Source organism: Agrilus planipennis, unplaced genomic scaffold, assembly GCF_000699045.2.
Source record: "Agrilus planipennis isolate EAB-ADULT unplaced genomic scaffold, Apla_2.0 scaffold96, whole genome shotgun sequence".
NCBI classification, from domain to species: Eukaryota; Metazoa; Arthropoda; class Insecta; order Coleoptera; family Buprestidae; genus Agrilus; species Agrilus planipennis.
In genome coordinates, this window is record NW_020438968.1 from 511296 (window position 1) to 534269 (window position 22974).

General features: G+C 33.8%; 1 protein-coding gene across 5 annotated transcripts in view; it reads right to left on the minus strand.

Moving 5' to 3' along the window:
• The window catches only part of LOC108734467 (developmental protein eyes absent), a 126153-nt gene that overhangs the window by 57832 nt on the left and 45347 nt on the right, over positions 1 to 22974 (minus strand). For all 5 annotated transcript variants that reach the window (XM_025975335.1, XM_025975334.1, XM_025975333.1 and 2 more), the window contains exon 2: positions 21420 to 21469. In XM_025975335.1, the coding sequence (XP_025831120.1) occupies positions 21420 to 21469 (50 nt within the window). The remainder of the gene's footprint in view (positions 1 to 21419; positions 21470 to 22974) is intronic.

The following is a 22974-nucleotide window of genomic DNA, read 5'->3' on the forward strand; positions in this document are numbered from 1 at the left end:
AGATCGAAATCGCGATCCGCGTCTGGCAGTTTCGACAGAATACAGACCACTTCGAATTATTTTATTCGATTAAGCTAACGTGCCTATCACGTTGAGGTTGGCTACGCCAGGATTCGTTTTCAGCAAGTAGATATCCACACAAGTGGACCTTGTTGAAAAATACGTAATCCTAAAATGTAGCATCGTGCTACAGATGGCGTTCACTGTGCCGTTTGTAGTATTTTCTAAAACGCGCTGTTAAGACAGCAGGTAAAAGTTGGTCTGTGTTCTGTCGGAGCTGTCTACGACGCGCTAATGAGATCCAAAAAGATCGAAATCGCGATCCGCGTCTGGCTGTTTCCACAGAATACAGACCACTTCGAATCATTTTATTTTATTACACCATAGAGATAATAAATTTTTTTAGAAGTTTTTTGACATAAATCACCAGAGCTTCATTGACCCCACTGTGATAATTTTGTCTTATTTTTAATATTTATGGAGACTGTTTTATGATGTGTTCTTGATAATACTTTTGATAAAGACCGAATGACCGAATTTTCACCAAATATATTCATTCTTACGTATCTACCTAAATTGGGAAAGTTTGATTGCAACAGATACCTGCTTCAATTAACATTATGCAATTTGAAATCTCGATTTGCAACTCGAAATTTCAATTTCTAACTCTAAATGTCTATTGAATCGCAACCTAACCTAACCTAACCTAAACCCAGTTTAAGCCATAGCAATTTTAAGGAAGGACAAGAGAAGTACAACACATTTCGTTCGTCCTCTGTTTACCTACTGTAAAGTTATGATCACAATCAAACGAATGATAGCTTTAAGTTCAATTAGGTTAGGATTATAATTTTTGGGGTATGTAAGCTGGAACATACCATACCATTACAAGATTAGTCGAACCTGAACGAATAGAAACCTGTTATCTTAATCATAGCGAGATTGCACCAGCTAGCCAGCTCTGTTTCATTGACCACACTGATAATTCTTTCTTATTTTTAATACTTAAAGAGATTGTTTTATGATGTGTTCTTGATAATACTTTTGATAAAGACCGAATGACCGAATTTTCATCAAATATATTCATTCTTACGTATTCTAACTTGGGAAAGTTTGATTGCAACAGATACCTGCTTCAATTCATATTATATCGACTTATATCGATCGCCTAAATAAATTCACAACCTGTTTATAAAAAGAAAAAGATATAATACATAGATATACACTCACATCCCTATGTATAACCAAACGAGGGTAAGGTAGTCGGCTGTGATTTAATTTTGTGTTGTTTTCTTTAATGTTTGGAGCAATTTGCCCATCACAGTATCTGATTAGCCGAGTGTAATACTTCTTGAAATTTTGGTCGGCTGAACAATTAAGTAAACGCACGCTCTCTAATCTTGATCAATTTGTTATGGTTGTTTTGTCACATAACGCGCCGGACCTCCGGGTCGCACAGTGTCCCATGGCGGCCCACCTACCATCGCGTGTTCCACCCATTGTCTTCATTCAGACCTTTTTATTTCAGGCGATCTTGGCAGACCGTGAAATAATTTAATTACATCGAAACATTGCTCATCCGACGGAAATTTATGAATACGAAACAACCCGACCGCATACTTAACCGACTGCTCATGTGCATATCAAACAGTGAAAATTTTTGGCAGAAACAGCTAACGAAAACGTGCTAGTATAAAACTAGACGTATCGGTACGTAGCATACAAACATTTCTGCTAAAGCAACAGCGGACAAAAGTTTGTTGGTTTTTAGGGTTCCATGACTCATATCAAATGGAAAAAAGTAACCCCTATAAGATCACTTCGTTGTCTGTATGTCTCTCTATCTGTCTGTCTAAATTCATTTTCTCGGGAATGCGTGAAAATTAATATCAACTGTTTAAGTTTGCAATCCCATGGAAGTGAAAAAATAAAACTTTTAGGTCAACGCAAAGCCCTTTTTGTCAGATATTTTGGTACTGTCATCAAGGGAATCAAAACCTATAGGGTATTTCAGGTTGACCTAAAAAAAATTTCGAAATGTGGTGTTATAGGCGAATGATGAGGATAACATGGGAAGAAAAGGTTAGAAATGAAGAGGTATTAGAAAGAATGGGAGAACAGAGGACTCTACGGAAGTCAATAAGAAAATAGGCGAGATAGGTTGGTAGGACACCTTCTCAGACATGAAAGTCTAGTCAGAGACATATTAGAGGTAGAAATAGGAGTTAAGAGGGGTAGAGGCAGACCTAGGTTAGATTACTGTTCGCAAATAGTTAAGGATGTGGGTTGTTCTAGTTTTAGGGAAATGCGAAGTTTAGCTCAGGATAGGAAAGAGTGGAAGTACGTGTCCAACCAGTCTTAGGATGACCACCTTATGACGATGATGGAAGGTAAATAAGTAACAAAAAAATAATGTTTTAATTGTAATATTGTAATTTCACGTTTTAGGCAGTGATTTTGTCAAGAAACTTAAGACATACTCATGAAAAACAGGACAAACTATTGACATATGTATATATATGGATCCGCGGTGAGTGCGTCTATGAAGGCGTCGAAGAGACAAACATTAAAAATTGTAACTCGAAATTTCAACTTCTAACTCTAAATGTCTATTGAATCGCAACCTAATGTAACCTAACCTAAACCAGTTTAAGCCATAGCAATTTTAAGGAAGGACAAGAGAAGTACAATACATTTCGTTCGTGTAACGTAATGATTACAATTAAACGAATAATACACGGATGAAAGGATTATAATTTTCGGGGTATGTAAAAACAACACGAACAAAGTGAGTCGTCTACTTTTTCTGTGAACACGCTTGAGCCAATCTTAATCTAACTCAATTCTAACGTAATAAGCAATTCAATCGCAGACAACAATCATTACAACACTGATGGGTAAAATTATAATTCGAACTGAAAAGCCGTGGGATAAATGAATTGTTAAGTCCAGATGTTTCGTCAACAATTACGGCTGACATCTTCAGTGGTACTACATTGACGTGGGCACTGAAGATTTCGGTCACAGTTGCCAACGAAACGTCTCGACCTAACAGTTTATTTAGACCAGGGTTCAGGTTCTTAAGCCGGAATCATGATTCTACGATACCATTGATTCTGGCTGTGGGTAAATCAATACTCAACTCGAAATTTCGAGTTATAAGTTGAAATATCGAGTTACAAGTCCAAATTTCGAGTTGCAAATTAAAATTTCGAATTACAAACAAAAAATTATGTTTAGCTCTTCTACGTCTTCGTACGAGTCCGACTCGCACATGACCAGTTTTTTATTGATTTTCATATAAGTTTTGATTTTTCGTTCAGTTACTACAATATTGAGGTAGCACCACGCTGATTATATGAAGTTTGGAATTCACAAATTAATTAATAATAGTAGAGAATTCTATAAGTCTACTCCGTATCTTCTAATCATCAATAAAATTATGAAAAAGTTATATTTATAAATATATTTAGCCCCTATAATTTTATGCATTACATAATATCAATGTAAGTAAACGAAGTACACATTTTTTAATCCGTATAGATATCTTGCATAAAATTATAGATACGAGCGCCTTAAAGATTACTTTATTGACATTTAATAATGTTGTTTATATAAATCTGTTTTGTATTGCGATTATTAACATTTTAACTTCTATTAAACATTCCTTCGGTAAAAAAATTGTATACATATATATATACATCATTTACATGGATTTAACTAACATCTTTACGTAAAAGTTGCCTGACGTTTTATGCTATGTGTTTCTATTTTAGTCTAAATTTGTAAGTATACATATACACTGTCAAGAAACAACTCCATTACAACATATTATTACATCGAACCCAAACGACATTCATATTAGTTGATACATACGTACCTATACAACACACCCATACTATATTATTTTTTTGTATAGGGCCTGATATATTTTGTTGTAAATTCATATGTAAACAGTTACAATGAATAGAAACTTCTAGGCAGCAAATTTAAACTTTTTCATTCAACTTGAGACAACTAAAATTGCCAGTGGTCTCATGTTCGTGACCGCTTAACATACTGTTTCCACCATACATGTGAGCACGAAGTGAAAATATAGATTTTGAATTTTTCTAAATTGCTTAAAACCAAAATGTCTTTTAAAAAAGTACCTGATACGACCTCATCATCATAAACTCATCAGTCCTAAGACTGGTTGGATACGCACCTCCACTCCACTCCTTGCTATCCTTAGCTAAACTTCGCATTTTCCTAAAACTAGAACAACCCAAATCCTTAACTATTTGCGAATAGTAAGCTAATCTAGGTTTACCTCTACCCCTTCTAACTCCCGTTTCTGCCTCTAATATGTCTCTGACTAGACCTTTATGCCAGAGAAGGTGTTCTACCAACCTATTTCGTCTATTTCTTATTGACTTCCATAGAGTCCTCTATTCTCCTATTCTTTATAATACCTCTTCATTTCTAATCTTATCTATCCACGGTATCCTCATCATTCGCCTGTAACACCACATTTCAAACGCTTCTAACCTATTCTTTTCCACCGCGCCCACCGTCCATGTTTCGCATCAGTACAACGCAGCACTCCAAATATACACCTTTAACAATATTTTTCGAATTTCTAAATTAACCGTTCGCGAGCATAGAAGTGACTTCTTTTTACTGAAGGCGACACGACCCTGCGCTATATCCTCTGCTTTATATCCTTACTACTCCTTCCGTCCTGACTTATCTGACTTCCTAGATATCTAAAATCAGCCACTTCTTCTAATTTTTCGTCTCCTATCTTTATGTTCGCTCTTTCCCTACTTCTTCTTCCCTTGCATACCAGTTACTTTTATTTATTTTCATACAATACTGTTTTATCAATACCGCTTCCATTTTATTTAATGCTATATCTAGCTCCTCCTTGCTAGATGCAAATACTGCTGTATCATCTGCAAATCTAAGCATACTAATCTTTTGCCCCTGTATATCTATCCCTACAGTTGTACTGTCTTTAAAGATGATGATGGCGTCTTCGATGTATAGATTAAAAAGTAGCAGTGACAGTGTGCATCCCTGTCTGACTTCCTTCCTAATATTTAGTTCTCTACGTTGCAGTCCCAGCTCAATAACTGCCTGTTGCTCTTTATACAAACTAAATATCACTCTTCTATCTCTGTCATTTCTACATTTTTAAATATATTTAACATTGATACAACCTCATGCAGTAAATATTCCTATTTTCTTCTAACTAATTACTGCCATGTTAACTTGTTCATATGTGAAAATTTGGCCATCTTGTGCAATGACTTGTATTGTCTATTGTATTTGTAAATAGTCAACAACATTTGTGTTTATGCAAGATATGCAAATTCGATCGATAGTAATTTATTAACAATAATAACCGCGCCAACTGTATAATTTAATTACTGCATATTTCAAATCGATTCTTGGGACTCGACGCAATAAACGACAACCCGAAGGAATGGGACTATAAAAAATAAATTACGCCGTTCGTACGTTACACGGAGCTTCGAGTGTGAGTTTAACATGTTTTAAATGCCTAAGTTGAAGTTTTCCTTTTATTTGACACTTATCCATTAGTTAAGTTAATGAATGTTTAAACCAGGAAATAAATTGCTGTCTCACGAGATTAAAATTTGATAAAACCATGAAAACTGTTGTAGATACAAGATAGTAGCCATCTCCGATCAAAGAACATAAATTTTTTGTGCCATCAGACGTACGCGGACGGGACGAAACGGGACGGGACCGAAGGCGACGAAGAGCGGGGTGGGGAACGTACTTTTGTTTCACTGTTTTATTAACGAAGTTGCTCGCTGTTTTATATTGCCATGCACTCACCGTCTGTGCTGCTCACTCGTACCTACTTATTTATACATATATGTTCATGCACATATGTTTTGTATGCTTTTTTACTCAACAAATTACATGAGTAACATGTGCATTATTGTATCGTTGATGCCAATCAGCCGTAGAAATTAATGAAATTAATAATAAGTAATTATGAGTAATCCCTCAGATACATTTTGAAATCATTCCCGACTATAATTTATAGGGGACATGCCTCATTTACAGTGTGGTCATCATTTGGGAAATAAGAGGCATGCCGATAGGCGGTTTCCCCGTAGGTTCCTTATGAGGACATCCACAAATGAAATCAGCGGTATATACTGAAGCAAGATATGCCTCATCTTACAATAATCACATTCCATTTTCAAGTAATAAGGTTCACCCGTATATATAAATTGTCAACTAATATAGAAAATACTACAAATGCCGCGGTAAACGCCATCTGTAGTACAATGCTACATTTTTAAATGGACCTTGTTAGAGCATACGTAATCCTAAAATGTAGTATTGCACTACAGATGGCGTTTACCGCGCCGTTTGTGGTATTTTCTAAAACGCGCTGTTAATACAGCAGGTAAAAGTTGGTCTGTGTTCTGTCGGAGAAATCTGCGACGCGCTGATGAGATCCAAAAAGATCGAAATCGCGATCCGCGTCTGGCAGTTTCGAGAGAATTTAGACCACTTCGAATTATTTTAGTCAACTAATATAATCGTATTAATTCTCCTATCTTTTTTTTCAAGTGAATAGCGATGATACTTCCTTAGAGGGGCTCTGCGGCATTCTGAGTGATGCTTCAATGAGGCAAGGCACTATGAGCTGTAACAAAAGGACGGAGAAGAAATGTCGTTCAAAGTGCATTTAGGTTAGGTTAGGCTACAGGCGAATGATGAGGATACCGTGGACAGAGAAGATTAGAAATGAGGAGGTATTAGTAGGAGGACTGCTGTAGAAATCAATAAGAAATAGGCGAGATAAATTGGTAGGACACCTTCACAGGCACGAAGATGAAATACTGTTCACAAAAAGTTAAAGATGTGGGATGTTCTAGTTTTAGGGAAATTCAAAGATTAATTCAGGATGGGGAAGAATGGAGGTGCATGTTCAAGTAGTTTTAGGACTGACGACATTATGATGACGATGATGAGTAGGGTTGCCAGGTGTCCAGATTTGCCCGGGACGTCCCGATTTTCAGGGTCTGAGGACGCGTCCCGATTTGCACCTGATCGGGACGCTAAATGTCCCAATAGATCAATAAATTTATTAAAAACCCATTATTATTAGAATAATGAAAAATTAAACATTACCTATTTTTAAATTTCTACTAGTCCAACAAGTCTGACTATTATTATGTAGGATTAAATTCTTACATAGGCCTACTTGCAATGTTAGTTGCGAAACGCAATAAATAAAAGTTTTATTATCTACAACCCTAAATCCCGATTTGTTTTACCTTCTGCACCGATTTAAAACAAATCGGACCTGGCAACACTAATGATGAGTCTATCCTCTTTGATAGATATTAATATTGATATTTCATATTATGTGTGTAAAACTTTAATAATTAATTGAAGATGTTACCTGAAGATAGTTCTTCATATCAATAACAATCTGCATGGGTCATCACGAAGCGGTCACTCAGCAGCGGCAAATGATTTATAGACTCGACAGGAAAATCGCAGATATCAAAAAAAACATAAACAGTTACTGTTCCGTTCGCAATTAATAATGATTGTTTCAATTACTCACCCGGGGGATTTCTTCCCCCTAGCTCCCACAGGATCTGTCGTTATAACCAACTCATATTCAAGATATGTGAATTACCATTTGTCTACTTTTCTTCGACGACTAGCTAGTGTCAACCTAAAATAAGTAAAGGCTTCCCTGGACACCCAACCATCCGTAGATGTTAGCATCCCAGTGACCAGTTCGGGGGCACCTACCTATGAGGCTACCCTCTCGAACCCAATCACGTCATTCGAGTAGCCCGTAGCACCCCTTGAACTACGAGTAACCCCACTCGAAGGAACCACGGACCTTGCCGGGCAACNTAAAAGGTTTTACATAATTTGTATTTATAAAAAGAAGCATCTGCACAAAAACTAAAGGATTTGCTTGTGTTGAGACCTTTTCTTGGAAAGAAAAATCTCGAAAATTGTAAAGAACTTAGAAATAGATGGTAAAATTAGAAAGTGCAATCTTGTTAGGGGAATATTTTTTAACAGCATGCCGAGGGTGGACGGTAGTTAACGAACGACGTTGGAAGTTCCACTATTTAAAAAGATACTCAATATTTGTATTTACACTTTATTACGGAAAACTTCAAAATTATTATAATTACAGAGTACGAGTAGAAAAACTTGCCGTTCGCGAATTAAGTATTACAGCAATATGCCAGGCCCGTGAACCGCGATACATTAATTAATTAGGAAGGCTAAAACAAAGCTTATATACTGTACAATAAATAGTCTACTTTGATTCTATTCCGCTCCTAATAAGTAGCAGTAGCAAGACGCTGTAAAATAGGGATATAGACCAACAACCAACATTATCTGCTTCATTCAGGTAGCGTTTTACGAATTACTACAAACAGCGCAGTGAACGCCATCTGTAGCAAGTTGCCATATTTCAGTGGCATTTAAGTCTTCCACAATTACATCACAAACGATTGGCATAGATGATTGACGTCGATAAATGGTTAAAACTTGACCTTCAAAAATTGTGTTGGCTCATTTAGCACAGCCTCATATGTTTGAACTAAGTATGGTGATTTAAATGTCTGCATCACACTTTTTTGGAGATTTATAATTACATATTTAAATAGTAAAAATTGCACTTTACATGTGAATGACTAGAAATGCAATATTGCTATAAAAACAGAATCAATAAATTATTAAATATTGGTTCGTTATTATCCATTTGTTGTTACTTACGATATGCGTTGTGAAATTGCATAGAAATCCGTAAAACCTACAGCCTACGAAGCTTCTAACAACAGAAACACAAACATAGTGTTACAACTTGTTATAAGGACATACAATAAATTGTCAATACATTTCTAGGTATCAATAAATAAACATCTAACAAAAAGAGCTGGACAACCTCTACTCTAAAACACAACACTCGATAATCAGTTCCTGCAACTGCTTCTGACTAATTTGAACTAGCAATCACATTAATCGTAAATACAATTCTGTAACCGTAGTTGTTGTACCTGAAGACTTATTGAGCGCAAATAATAATAATATACAAAATGTTGAAAGTTTAGCAAGGATAATTGAAATGGTTAACGAAAAATAGCAGAGACGAAAACAATACAAAAGTTGTAGCCTTTGAATGAAGAGCATAACCCTCTAAAAGAACTCATGATTGCCAAACTCATCTTTGTAGGCGCCAAAATACAGATACTACATATATATAAAGTTGCAATATAGAAATTGTATTTTTTGAATAAATAATGGCATATATAATCGCTGAAACGAATGATTCATGAAGAATTATAATAAATTTGTCAAATTATAATCCCAAGATAAATATCAAGTATCATCATTTTTCACAGTGAGTGCAGCACAATCAATTAACATACCATTTCTCCTCCTTACTATGTATATATGTATAAGATAATAGAAATAACGACGTTTCCCCTTTTAGTAAATGGTAGGTTTTTAAAATTAATGATTCTTTTCATGTAGATGATGTCGGATGTGTTAGTAGTATGTACATAGTTTTGTAGTTATTAATTTGCACTAGAGACAAACTCTGGTACTCATTTAAAAATTGCTATAGATAATTATTAGCATTAAAATCCTATCTTAAAAGAGACTTACCTTTAGTGACCACTAAAAAACTGTTCACCCACTTCTAAGGTGGGCATTAACAATACGAGACTAGTTCTTGATAATGCATGCCTACATTAGAAGTGGGCGCAGCTATAATGCAAGTCTCTTTTTAGTTTACTTATTCCCTTACCACAGTTCCCTTTTTCTAGTTTACCTTGATAAAATCTAGTTAAAAAAGGCGAAACGTCGCCGATGATTTGTTAAATAAAACTATCCATAATAGCTTTCATTTTAGTTAGTCTGTTTAAAACACTTGACGTTTCGAGAGCTTGTTCTTCAAGTCCTTCTGAAAAACGAAGCGAGACTATTTTCGAAACATCAAGTATTTTAAACGGACTATCTATATGGTAAATAGCGCGAAAGAACCTTGCATTCCATTTTCCACTGATTCGTAACCAAAATTAAAGATTAATTTCAGATAATCATTTTTTTCTGGATATTATTGTTCCATTTCAAAGCTCTAAAGAGAGCGTTATCAAGAGTGTTTTGGTACTAAAATTCTAAACATACATTTACATATAACCCACATAGGAGAAGTGAGAATCAGATTTTAGAGATCGCAGTCTTTCTACGAGAGACTCAAATCTCTCAATTTTTCTGTTTTATTCATTCACTCTCTCTGTGAGAGACTCGAATCTCTGAATTAACAATTTTATCGTTCCAGTCTCTCATTCAGAGACTGTGAGAGATCCATAGAAACACCTTGACAATTACTGAGAGACTGTGAAGGACTGTAAGAGAGACGCTCTCAAAGACGCTGAAAGACTCTGAGAGACTGGAGAGATGGTTGCGTTTTCTCTGGTAATTTATTTNAGATTAATTTGAGATAATCGTTTTTTTTACTGGATATTATTGTTCCATTTCAAAGCTCTAAAGAGAGCGTTATCAAGAGTGTTTTGGTACTAAAATTCTAAACATGCAGTTACATACAACCCACATAGGAGAAGTGAGAATGATTATTGATTAAAAATTGTTTGTTATATATGTATTGTGACTTAAATGAGAAATCTTCAGCCCAAAAATTGCTTGCACACTTCTCTTTATCTTGTGCCAATCATCACAATTCTCAAAAACTTCAGTAATCTACATTTTTAACTACATATTTGAGAACGCTTATCTATATAGTCTAGGTCTATCCCAAACCCTAGTACAATTCCTTTATGCCTCAGGTTCAGGTATCTTACCAACCACTAGTCTCATATTTCACACCCGTATGGAGCCATGCTCCAAACATACACCTTTAAAAATCGCTTTAGAATTTCTAAATTAACCGATCTCGAGCCTAAAAGTAATTTGTTTTTGTTAAAAGTAATCCGACCCTACGTTTCAGTATTCCTTGCTTTAAATCTTTAACGCTTTATCCATCCTGAGTTATCTAACTCCCTAAATATCGATAATGAGCGACTTCTTCTAGTTTATAGCCCTCTATTTTTATATTACTTCTAATATCACTTTTACATCCCTTATATACCAATGTTTTTGTCTTATTTTAATTAATTTTTATACCAAATACTTCCACCGCTTCCAATCTTTCCTGCTAGATACTAATATTGCTATATCATCTGCAAATCTAAGCACACTAATATTTTGCCCACAAGTCTAGCCTTGAAGTTGTCCTGTATTAATTAATATTAATCGCATCTTCAAATTGAAAAGTAGCGGTGACAATGTGCATCTTGGTCTCACTACTACTTCTAATGTTTACTTCTCTACGATGTCGCTCAAATTTTGTATGTACCTGTTGCTCTCCACATAAACTAAACTTCTTACATTCTTAAGTTTTTTTTAAATTTTCTTCTATTTACCAATATCGACGAATCTTACGTATACGATCTTTCTTTTTTCTATCGTTATCTGAACTAATTCCCATGTATTTAATATGGCCTAACGTATTCCCTTGTTTCTCCTGAATCCGAATTGATCATCCGTTACTTTTTTTCCGTACAAACAACTATAACATACTCAAATTTCATTAAATTTAAACAGGTTTAACTAGTACTGTTTTAAAGCGTTTTATTTTTTTCTTTTTCGCCTTTTTAAACAATGAAAAAAGATATTGCAATCTTTTTAAATGTTTAATAGACATATAGAATCGTCACATGAATAATTTTTGTATAGAATATTTTTCTCTAGAAACGACAGTTTTCGAGTTATTCAACAAAAATAAAAAAAAAAAAAAAACGATTTCACAATCAGAACTATGTATTTTGCTATAAAAAAATGTGATGCGTACCTCAATCTATGTCAAGACTTTTTAGGATCTTGTTCCCCATATTTTTATCTTAATTTTATAATACCAATTTCGTCTCACTCCAATCGACTTAGTCCAGGCAATATGTGGGAAAAATTATTCAGATTAAAATTTTTTATGCAGTTTTGTTCGCAAGATTCTCCTGAATAACAACAAAATAACGATTGTTTGAACAAATTCTGAAAAACAATTTCTTTGGTCGGAACAATTTTTTTATATTCTTTAGTTTAATCTCATTAAAAAAGGTTCATAATTCGAAAAATATTAACTTTACAAAAAAAACTTCAGACCTTTTTTATCAAGATTAAAACAAAGAATATAAAAAAAAACTGATCCGACCAAAAAAGTTGTTTTTTGGCATTTGTTTTACCAATCACGATTCAAAATTTTAAAAAATTTAATCCGCACAATTGTTCTCACTCACCCGCCCATATTGCCTGGACTAACTGTCATTCTGGACACCTCTGACGCTCAGACTGTATTAATAGCATTACTAATAGTATATTAAAAATGATTTAAATTACTAATCGGTGAATACCGATACAAACAAGCAATCGTTTAAAATAAATTCGTTTTTAAAAAAATAAAAATCCTCAAATAAAATTATCCTGAGGGTATAAAAAATTAAAACAATAGCCCAATAAAAATAAACACAAATAAAAAATGTGTCAGATATTGCGAAAATAAAGGTGAAAATCATCGATCATTTACATAAAATAAATAAATAATGTAGAAGAGGTTGAGACAAAACATCTGCACAGTTTCGCTAATTATTGTTTAGCTTCCGCAATTAAGTATATATATCGTTAACTTTTGGTGTTGCGAAACACCTATCGAGGTACATTAAATTTAAATACTTAACATTTAAAATTAAAATTATCAACTTGGTCATTTTTTCGAAATTCCAGTTAAATGTTTATGAGACATTAGTGGCATTAAAAAGCAGTAAATTAACATATTTCTTTTATATTCTTTTAGTTGTGTATATATTAATAAAACAGTATACACATACTCCCACATACTTATATGTTAATAATCACCATTTACTTCAATAGGAAGATAATTTTATTTAACATAACTCATAAAATGGATAAAAGATTACTAGTCTGCGATGTGTTAGGTACCAAAGGTTACGTACTATAATAGAAAGCCCTCTGGGAAAACAAATCTTTTAGCTATTTACATTCAACTATTTCTTAAAAGGCATAATAAATATACAAATTACGAGAAAATTTTTAAACGAATGGCAGTTTCACAGCATAAAATACTGTTTTAAAATATGCAATTGAACGATTCGTTGAACAGAGTAGTAATAAAAAACATTCACCAATTACCCTTTGGAAATCTGTAGCTAAATTTTGAAAGTCGCTAGTAGTAATTCGTATATTTTATAAATCTCTTGACTTCTCTAATAAAATGATGCTACAATTGATTTAAGATAAAATATTGTGTAATTACTGTCGTGTAGCCAAATACATGCATATTTTACTTTCGGTTGAATGCTGTTTATCAAAGACTGTTAAAATAAATCCGATTTAGATTTGATTTAATGTAATACGGAAGACTGTTAAATGTAAAGTGCTATATTGCATTATCATCATCATAAGGTCGTCAGTCCTAAAACTGGTTGGACACGTACCTCCACTCTTTCCTATCCTGAGCTAAACTTCGCATTTCCCTAAAACTGGAACAACCCATATCCTTACTTATTTCCGAACAGTAATCTAATTTAGGTCTACCTCTATCCCTCCTAACTTCCGTTTCTGCCTCTAATATGTCTCTGACTAGACCTTCATACCTGAGAAGGTGTCCTATCTCGCCTATTTTTTATTGACTTTCATAGAATCCTCTGTTCTCCTATTCTTTCTAATACCTCTTCATTTCTAACCTTTTCTATCCACGGCATCCTTATCATTCGCCTGTAACACCAAATTTCGAACGCTTGTAATAACCTTTCTTTTCCGCCGCGCCCACTGTTCATGTTTCGCACCCGTACAGCGCCACACTCCAAACATACACCTTTAACAATCAATCTTTTTCGAATTTCTAAATTAATCGTTCGCGCGCATAGAAGTGATTTCTTTTACTTGACCCTGTGCTATCCTCTGGCTTTATATACCTACTGCTCCTTCCGTCCTGATTTATCTGACTTCCTAGATACCTAAAATTCTCTGTATATCTATCCCTACAATTGTACTGTCTTTAATAATGTACGTTGTTTATATTTAATTATCAGTTATTTAAACTGATACTGTCCTGATTCGGGTTTAAAGGCCGCCGTTGGATGTAGTTGCTTCCTAACGTTTCGCTAGCACAAGTGGACATCCACAACCAGGATCGAAGATGAACGGACATATGAAGAAGCTCGCCACTTTTTCTGTTTCCATTTCTTTTTGTAGAATGTATTTCGGCGTATTTCTATCTAATTTTCCAACTTGTTTTGGGATCTTTCTCGTATTCCCCATACTATTCCCATTACCCCTGTTTTCTTCCTCAGTTTTTTATGTCCATCTACTCCTTCATTCCTTTACAATTCGAATCCTAGGTAGTTGAACTCTGTAACTTCTTCAATTATTTTTCCTTCCCGCTGGAATTGTTTATCTTTCTCCCAACTGATTTTCCTTTTAAAATTTTCGACTTATCTGTATTTAAGTCCATTCCTACTCCATTTACACATTTGAATTTTTGAAGCATTTCTTTCAGCCCTCTTTTGTTGTTCATTAAGTGAAATATTACAATAATAGTGTATGAATTACGTTATTTTTCTGTTAAGGCTAAAATAATTATAAAGCAGTCTTCAGCAGTTACAATTTATGCTTCTATCCTTGTCCGAATTCTCTAGACTATATCAGTTATTTATTCATTTCGTTTAATTCATTTATTGGTGGTTTAATTGGTCGTTCATATATTTCTTTTTGTTTATTTTACAGATGTTTCGTCTGGGACTTATCAGGCCATTCATAGGATTACTTGTTTCATGTTTGTAATAAAATTTTATATGGAAATATTTAGGTTGAAGTACTTTTTTGTTACTTTTGTTATTTTAGAAACATTTATTTCCGGTTGAGTTTTGTTCAACATAAAATAAATCGTATAAATCCCATTACCCCTAATGTTTCCTTCCTCAGTTTTTTTATGTCCATCTAGTCCACCACTCTTTTTTACAATTCGAATCCTAGGTAGTTAAACTCTGTAACTTCTTTAATTACTTTTCCTTCCCATCGGAATTCTTGTTCTATCTCCCGTCTCATTTTTCCTTCAAAATTTTCGACTTATCTGTATTTAAATCCATTCCTACTCCATTTATACATTTATTAAATTTTTGAAGCATCTCTTTCGGCCCTCTTTTTATCGTTATTCGCTCAATGAAATATTACAACAATAGTGAATTACTTTATCTATACTATTTCTGATTATGTGGCTGGATCTCCTGACAACTTTCCATTATCCTTTTGACCAAACTAATCCAAAATAGCAATGAAATTTTCACAAGTACCTTCGCTTTTTTATTGTTGAAATTTTATGTCACCTATTGGGGTAGGTGGTAGTTATAAACGAATCGAAACGGAAATTCAGAGAACGCGTTCAATATAAATTATAGGTTTATTACTAATGTACAGCATTCGAACGATGAATAAACAAGTTGTTGGTCTTTAACAGTGGTCGATTAGCTATTTAATGATTGAATACAACGTATGTAGGTACAAGTGACGTTAAAATTTTAACAATAAATGAAGGCAATTTAATGGCAGTTAAAGAACCGGTTACAAGGACCATTCAAGCGGAATATTAAGAACAAACAGACAATTAAAAAAAAGTTAACAAGATTTCCTGACAACATGGCAAAGGAGTTAAAAGTTATTGTTTGAGATAGACTCAACAAGCGATCGAAATGGGGCTCGAAGTAAACATAACAATCGGGAATCGGCATTAGTCAATACGAAAACATCGCTATGCGCACGGCAGTCACTAGCCCATTGCCGTGGACTTGTGCTTACAAACAACTTGACATTGTGCAAGTCAAAGAACTGCATGATTTTCAAACACACGTCGTAAATTATACGACAACTGTAAACAATATTTTAAAACGCTGTCCGAAGGCAATAATTTAAACAATCTCCTTCTTTCTTTTTTTGCCTAATACCTGCTCAACAATTTTTAAAAAATAGTGTTAGGACACGAGGAGGACTAGACAGACACATTAGAAGCAGAAGCAGGAGTTAAGAAGAGGGTAAATGTCTAGATCTTCGGGGGTGGAGGTGGGTGAAATCGAAAGAGGAGGTCTCCCCTACCACTGCACCATAAAAAGTTCGTGGCGGTCTCACCCCCATAAAAAGTTATGGGGCTTAGATGGGGGTGGGGTAGGGGGATCGAAAGAGGGTAGGGGGGATCGAAAGAGGGTGGTCATCTGAGTAAAACCCCATACAAAATTTGCGGCGGTCTCACCGTCATAAAAAATTATGGGGGTTGAAAGCTGATTATTTTGTCAATTTTAATACACTATAATTCAAATAAAATTCAATAGGGTGGAGGTGGGGGAACGAAAGAGGGTGGTCACTTGAACAAAACCGGATAACCTAACCTAACCTAACCTATTGATAAAGATATTTAAATAATGTTTTATATAACTTTCTCAATATTTTTATGTATTTTTCCATTAGTTTTACCTTTGAATATTGTTTAAGAATGACTATATAAATATTTGCATGCTTAGAAATGTATAAAAATTGGCATATTTATTAATTTTGAACCCCCATAACTTTTTATGGGGGTGAGACCACCACGAATTTTTTATGGTACAGTGGTGGGGAAGACTTCCTCCTTCGATCATCTAGACCAGGGCTTCTTAAACTTTTTTCATTCACGACCCCATTTATGATAGCAAGTTTCCTGGCAACCCCATATAAATATGAAAGAAAGATAAATAAATATTTTTTGATGGTTTATTTATTAGGTAACATTTGGGGTCGCGACCCATAGTTTAAGAAGGCCTGATCTAGACCTTTACCAAGAAGAGTAGAGGCAAACCTAAATGAGATTACTGTTTACAAATAATTAACAATGTGGGATGTTCTAGTTTTAGGGAAATGGGAAGATTAGCTCAGGATAGGAAGGAGTGAAGGTGCGTGTCTAACCAGTCTTAGGACTGACTACCTTATGTTGATGATGGTGATGATGATGAGTATCAGAATTATCAACAAATAATTTACGATCTCTCGGAGAACTAGATTGGTACACAAAACACAAAAAAAGATCTTTATCAGCAGGGGCAGTATCCAGACACAATTTTTGGAAGGGGGGATTAACTTATATCCAGTGTAGTTTCTGAAATGAGTTCCGCTATTTAGGTACTATGTATATGTATGTACTCCCAGATACAGATTGGAGACATTCAAGTAAACTATGGATTTTAGCCTCATTCTTAATTCTGTCAGTCAATTCAACAATTTTACGGTAAATTTTTTTCTAATATCAGGATCATTGTACTCAGCCTACTAGAAACAATCACTCAAAACTACCTACATGCATATGATAACTCGTCTCGCAGAGTTGCAAATTCGAAATTAACTATGAGCTTCCTTGACTCATAAAAAATAATGCTAATTCTCACGCAACTTCATTATTTTGTGCAGAAAGTGTATCTTTAACTGAAAAAATAGGACACTACTTTTATCCTGATGATCCTAGTCAGGACTATTTATTATCGATGACCTTTAACACGTATTCAGGACATCAACGTGAGTGAAGCCGCAACTAACAGTTTTTACTCATTACAATATGAATGTCATACAAAAATATATAAAATGTAATTATTATGTTTATTATTTGCATTAAAAATACAAAAATTACCAGAAAATTTCATTAAAACTATTTTTGATTATTCTTTCGAAAAATAAAATAGAAGTGAAGTGTTTTATTATCCAACTTGTTGGTGTTATAAAAATTAATAATTTTGCAAAAAAAAAAACATCATTGTAATAATTGTTGTTTATTAGTATTCGTATTGGCTGTCCTGTCGTGGACCAAAGCTTGCCATTCAAGATTGGGACGAAGTGACAAACCAGGCATTAGTCATACTTAAGGTGACCATACGTCCCGCTTTCAGGCTGTCCGTCCCGCTGTCCCTAGCGATGACATAAAAGTCCCGCTTTCGCAAACAGACCAAATGATAATTTAATTTACATTTATGCCAAGCGCAAGAATTTATTTGTAAAAATCAGGACACCAAAATTTTCGACGCGTTTTCGCTTATTTCTAGCTTTACAACAGACCAAAAAATCATTAGCTGGAATGCTGAGAATTTGATTGCTGAAAATCGTTGAGTGGAATTATTCCAGTACTTCCTTACAAACAATATCCACTTAACCAACTTTTCTATAATTTTGAGTACGTCTTGTGTCTGTCTGGAAGTAACGCACCTATCGAAAGACTCTTTTCTCAAATGAACAAAATACGGACGAGTAAAAAAAGACAGTTGAGCGTTTCAGTATTGAAAACCATTTTGATTACAAAGATTAACATAAATAAATCGTGTACTGAGGTCTATTCGTACCTAAAAACGAAACCAGAGGCTTCAAAAAAGATTTGTTCAGCCAACAAATAACAAAAAAAAAACAAAATAAAATACAGCCTAACTAGAAATAATGTAACGTACTCTTTAATAAAAACCTTTTTTTAATAAAAAACAATTTGTTTTTACAACGGACGTCCCGCTTTGACAAGAAAAAAATATGGTCACTAGTCATATTACTATAATACAGTAAAAGCTCTTTATTCGCGGGGCATACGTTCCATAAATATGCCGCGAATACAGAAACCGTGGATATGGAAAGATAATTAGTATGGAATCAAAGACGATACGTTGTAAGGTTCCAAAATAAAACCGATATATATCAAAATAAAATCAATGTATTGGTAAATTCGTAATTAAAATTAATCATTATAATCAGCTTTAAGTAAAGTTTAAAAAATTTTCTTGTTTTGAATTTTGAAATTAGTCCACTCGGTTACATCATTTATAAAAGTCTTAAAACATGCCGATACGATGAAAAATAAGACCGAATCCTTTTCTGTTTACTCGGTTATATCGTTTATAAAAATTGCCTCGGCACGTACCAACAGTACATACTCAAAGGCTGCCGATAAAAACATGCTTATCGGTTCTAGATATTATCAGTTTAATGTTTGGAACAGAGGTTTAAAATTCTGTAGTACGATAGATAAAGCTCCTACAAGAAGCATCAACTTTAAGCACTTGTAAAAGCTTTTGATGACCATATTATTGAAAACCAAAAACGTACCGATTTAGTGTGAACCTTTGTCTGTTACCATACAAAAAAATCACATATTTATCTGGCAGCGTTAAATCACAATGTTTAGAATAGAAACCTATTTATACTAGGCATGAGCGGTCTATTGCGGTCAATCCTTTTAATAAATGACACCGAATTCTTTTCTGTTTACCAATTGCATCCGCGAATAATGAAAATTTAGCCGCGAATACATGAACTGGGTTGCAATTTTTTCACCCTCGAATAATGAAAACGCGAATAATGAAACCGTGAATAAGGAACTTTTACTATGTTGGAAAATCTTGGACGAATCTTTCCTACATCTACATATGAGGCATTTGTCTACTGTTTTAGTGAATTTTGCGGTTTTTATTTTAACTTTCAAAATTGATTAGATAGAAAAGACTACACTCGGCTTTTGTTTTTCATTCTCATTATTAAATTCTCGACTGTAAACACTACTACACCACATTTATGCGTACAACATTTTAATGTCTACCTATTCGGCATAACAAGCGTTTCTTATCTGATGTCCTGAAAGAGCGTTTAGCTCTGAACTGGACACAACACACGCTTGCTAATCCGACATTTTTGTCTCCAGATCAAAATCTCGACAAAAGTAGAAATTCTTTTCTTGTAGGTGCATAGGTACCTACAGAGCAGTCCTGTCTACTTTCAGATAATACTAAATCTAAATTCATGTTTACACGGACCTACAAAAAACACCTGCTCCATCTTAAATCTTCTGCAATAACAATTTTAATAACTTTTTCTGTATGTATAGTATATCTACTAAAAGAAAGAAAAACTTAATCTATCTATATATATATAAAAATGAATTGCTGTTCGTTAGTCTCGCTAAAACTCGAGAACGGATTAACCGATTTGGCTAATTTTGGTCTTGAACTATTTATGGCAGTCATGAGAGGGTTTAAAAGGTGAATAAATATGAAAGTTGTTAACAATCTTTCAGACTAAAATAATTCGAAGTGGTCTGTATTCTGTCGAAACTGCCACATGCGGATCGCGATTTCGATATTTTTGGATCTCATCAGCGCGTCGCAGACAGCTCCGACAGAACACAGACCAACTTTTACCTGCTGTCTTAACAGTGCGTTTTAGAAAATACCACAAATGGCGCGGTAAACGCCATCTGTAATACAGACCACCATAGACAGAATACAGACCACTTCGAATTATTTTATTCGATTATGGAAACGTGCTATCACGTTGAGGTTAGCTACGCCGGGATTCGTTTCAGCAAGTAGATATCCATCTATTTAAATGGACCTTGTTGGAGCATACGTAATCCTAAAATGTAGCATCGTAGTACAGATGGCGTTTACCGCGCCATTTGTGGTATTTTATAAATCTTTCAGACTATTTGACACAAATAATTTTTTTTTATTAATTATGGATTCTTTTTGTTTGTTTGAAGTTTATTTTATACAAAAGTTTAGGTCTTTTATTTATTGATTGAGGCAGTACGAAGTCTGCTGGGTCAGCTAGTTATCAATATTATTATCTATATTTTCAAAATAAACAGTTGCATAATGAAATATATTTATATTACTTGTCTTATTCAAGATAGTCCATGTGATCATTGTGATTTCTTTGGATTCGTGACCAATACATACACATTTTCTACTCTAAAACATGATGAAACTTCAAATCTTTTTGATCGAACAAGAATAGGTTTTGGTTACATTACCAAAAAATCTTAACAATCACCTTGAACAGTACAACCTAATATAAAAAATATAAAACACAGTGTATAGTTAATAATATTGATAATTTCATATGAGTTAAAGTTTGATCTAGAATAACTTCCTAATCAGTAGACTTAGCAACTATTTTTAGAGAACCTTTTTTGTAGAACCTTAAATTTTATAAAAAATATTTGTTACATTATTGTACATTCATTCGTACCCAAGTCATAAAATTTTATATAACAAAAGAAGTTTTTCACATGTTATTTTCATAGGAAATCTTGGTCGGAAAGCGGACTATCTTAGAGTTAATATTAAAAGCTCAAATTTTCAGAGATTCTTTCATCAATTTTAAAGCCCCTCGGAGCATAAAAATTCAAAAATACCCTTATTAACGACCACTCTAGTGGTACATACGTGAACTATTATAGATAAAGGTTGCGATTGAAAAAATAAAAATAAAGGACTTACCGATCTTTTTCAACTGGACTGTAGCTGGCATCTGTTCGAACCCTTTTCACCTAAATAAATAAGAAATTTTTGTTCAGCATCTTATGTATGTAATACGTATATAATATACAGAGTGTGATCTAATTAAACGTTAATAGAAAACTGATTTCACACAGCCAACACTAATAATGCTGTATGTTCAAACAAAACGATAGTTAAATATGATTTCAATGAAGGTAGAAAATTGTTTTACGAACAAAGACAAACTTTCACATATTTTTACCAAAACCGTCATATTTTTAAAACCAAAAGTACAACATTTCTCATTACACTGTGTTAGTATTATAACACCAGAATACAAAAGTCAAGTGAAAATTACTTAACGTTTTTGGCTTACTGACATTGTTAAGCTTTTCCAGCCGGTTTTAACTGGTTGCAAACTTGTTTTTTTGGGGTATTGTGGTATGGTATATTCCATTGTAAGAGCTAACTATAGTAACATAGTCAACCAAAGTCAACACTGCCGAAAAAAATTTTGGTGGCCAAAAACTCCATGAACCACAACAAAACGATCTCAATAGATACTTGCAATCAATTATTTTTGGCATGTGTAATGCCAAAAGAAATGCCAATAGGTTCGTATTTAATATTTTTCAAATTCAACAATAATAAGTTAGTTATATGTCGAAAACACAATTAAAAGCATCTTCTAGAATAAGATCAAAAGATATAACTTATTGATCTCGAATTTTAGAAGTAAAAATAAATCTTTTCACTTAAGTAAATTGTTGGTATTGATGTTTCTTTTTATCATTCAATATAAAAACTAAAAAATTCAAGATAGATTGTCAGACGTGGATCTTGATTTCGATCTCATTCGATTTCGTCAGCACGCCATAGACAATTCCAACAGAATACCAACTCTACAGCGTGAGATTCAAAAATGTTTGGTTAAGTCCATAAGGACCATAAGAAGAGCGATTCGTCGAACTACTTTATAGGCACGTAATCAAACAGAATAAAAAACAGATGGCATCCACTACGCTGCTTGTAGTAATTCATTCAATATAAAGTGGGTGTATAGACATACATATATGTATCTATATCTGTTTTATGTGTTATTGTTTCTGTTTGTGTACTATTTTGTGAAATGTTTTACATAAGACATAAAAAATAAACTCAGAATTATTTTATTATCTCCTATCTTTAATGATTTCAATTAACGTTGTGCTTACTCAAAAATATTAAATAAATGACAATAAATAAAGAAGTGAAAATTTTTCCTATAGTAATCTAACCTATGGCGTATCCAATTTCTGAATGCCGCAAAAGAAAAGCCGGAAAAATTAAACTGAAGAAATAGACGGGTACGGGTCAAAGTACTACTCAAACCCCTTTTGTGTTTGTAGCATTCAGACAACTACAATCCAAGCTGGCATGCTCTTAAAACAATGTTTTATTTCACCCTTCGTTTTCAGTAATCAATTTTCTTATTTACAAACCATTTTATTTTGTTTTATTTTAATTATGTGTCTAATGCTTCTCGAAACTATTTTACAAGCAAAACAGGTACTGC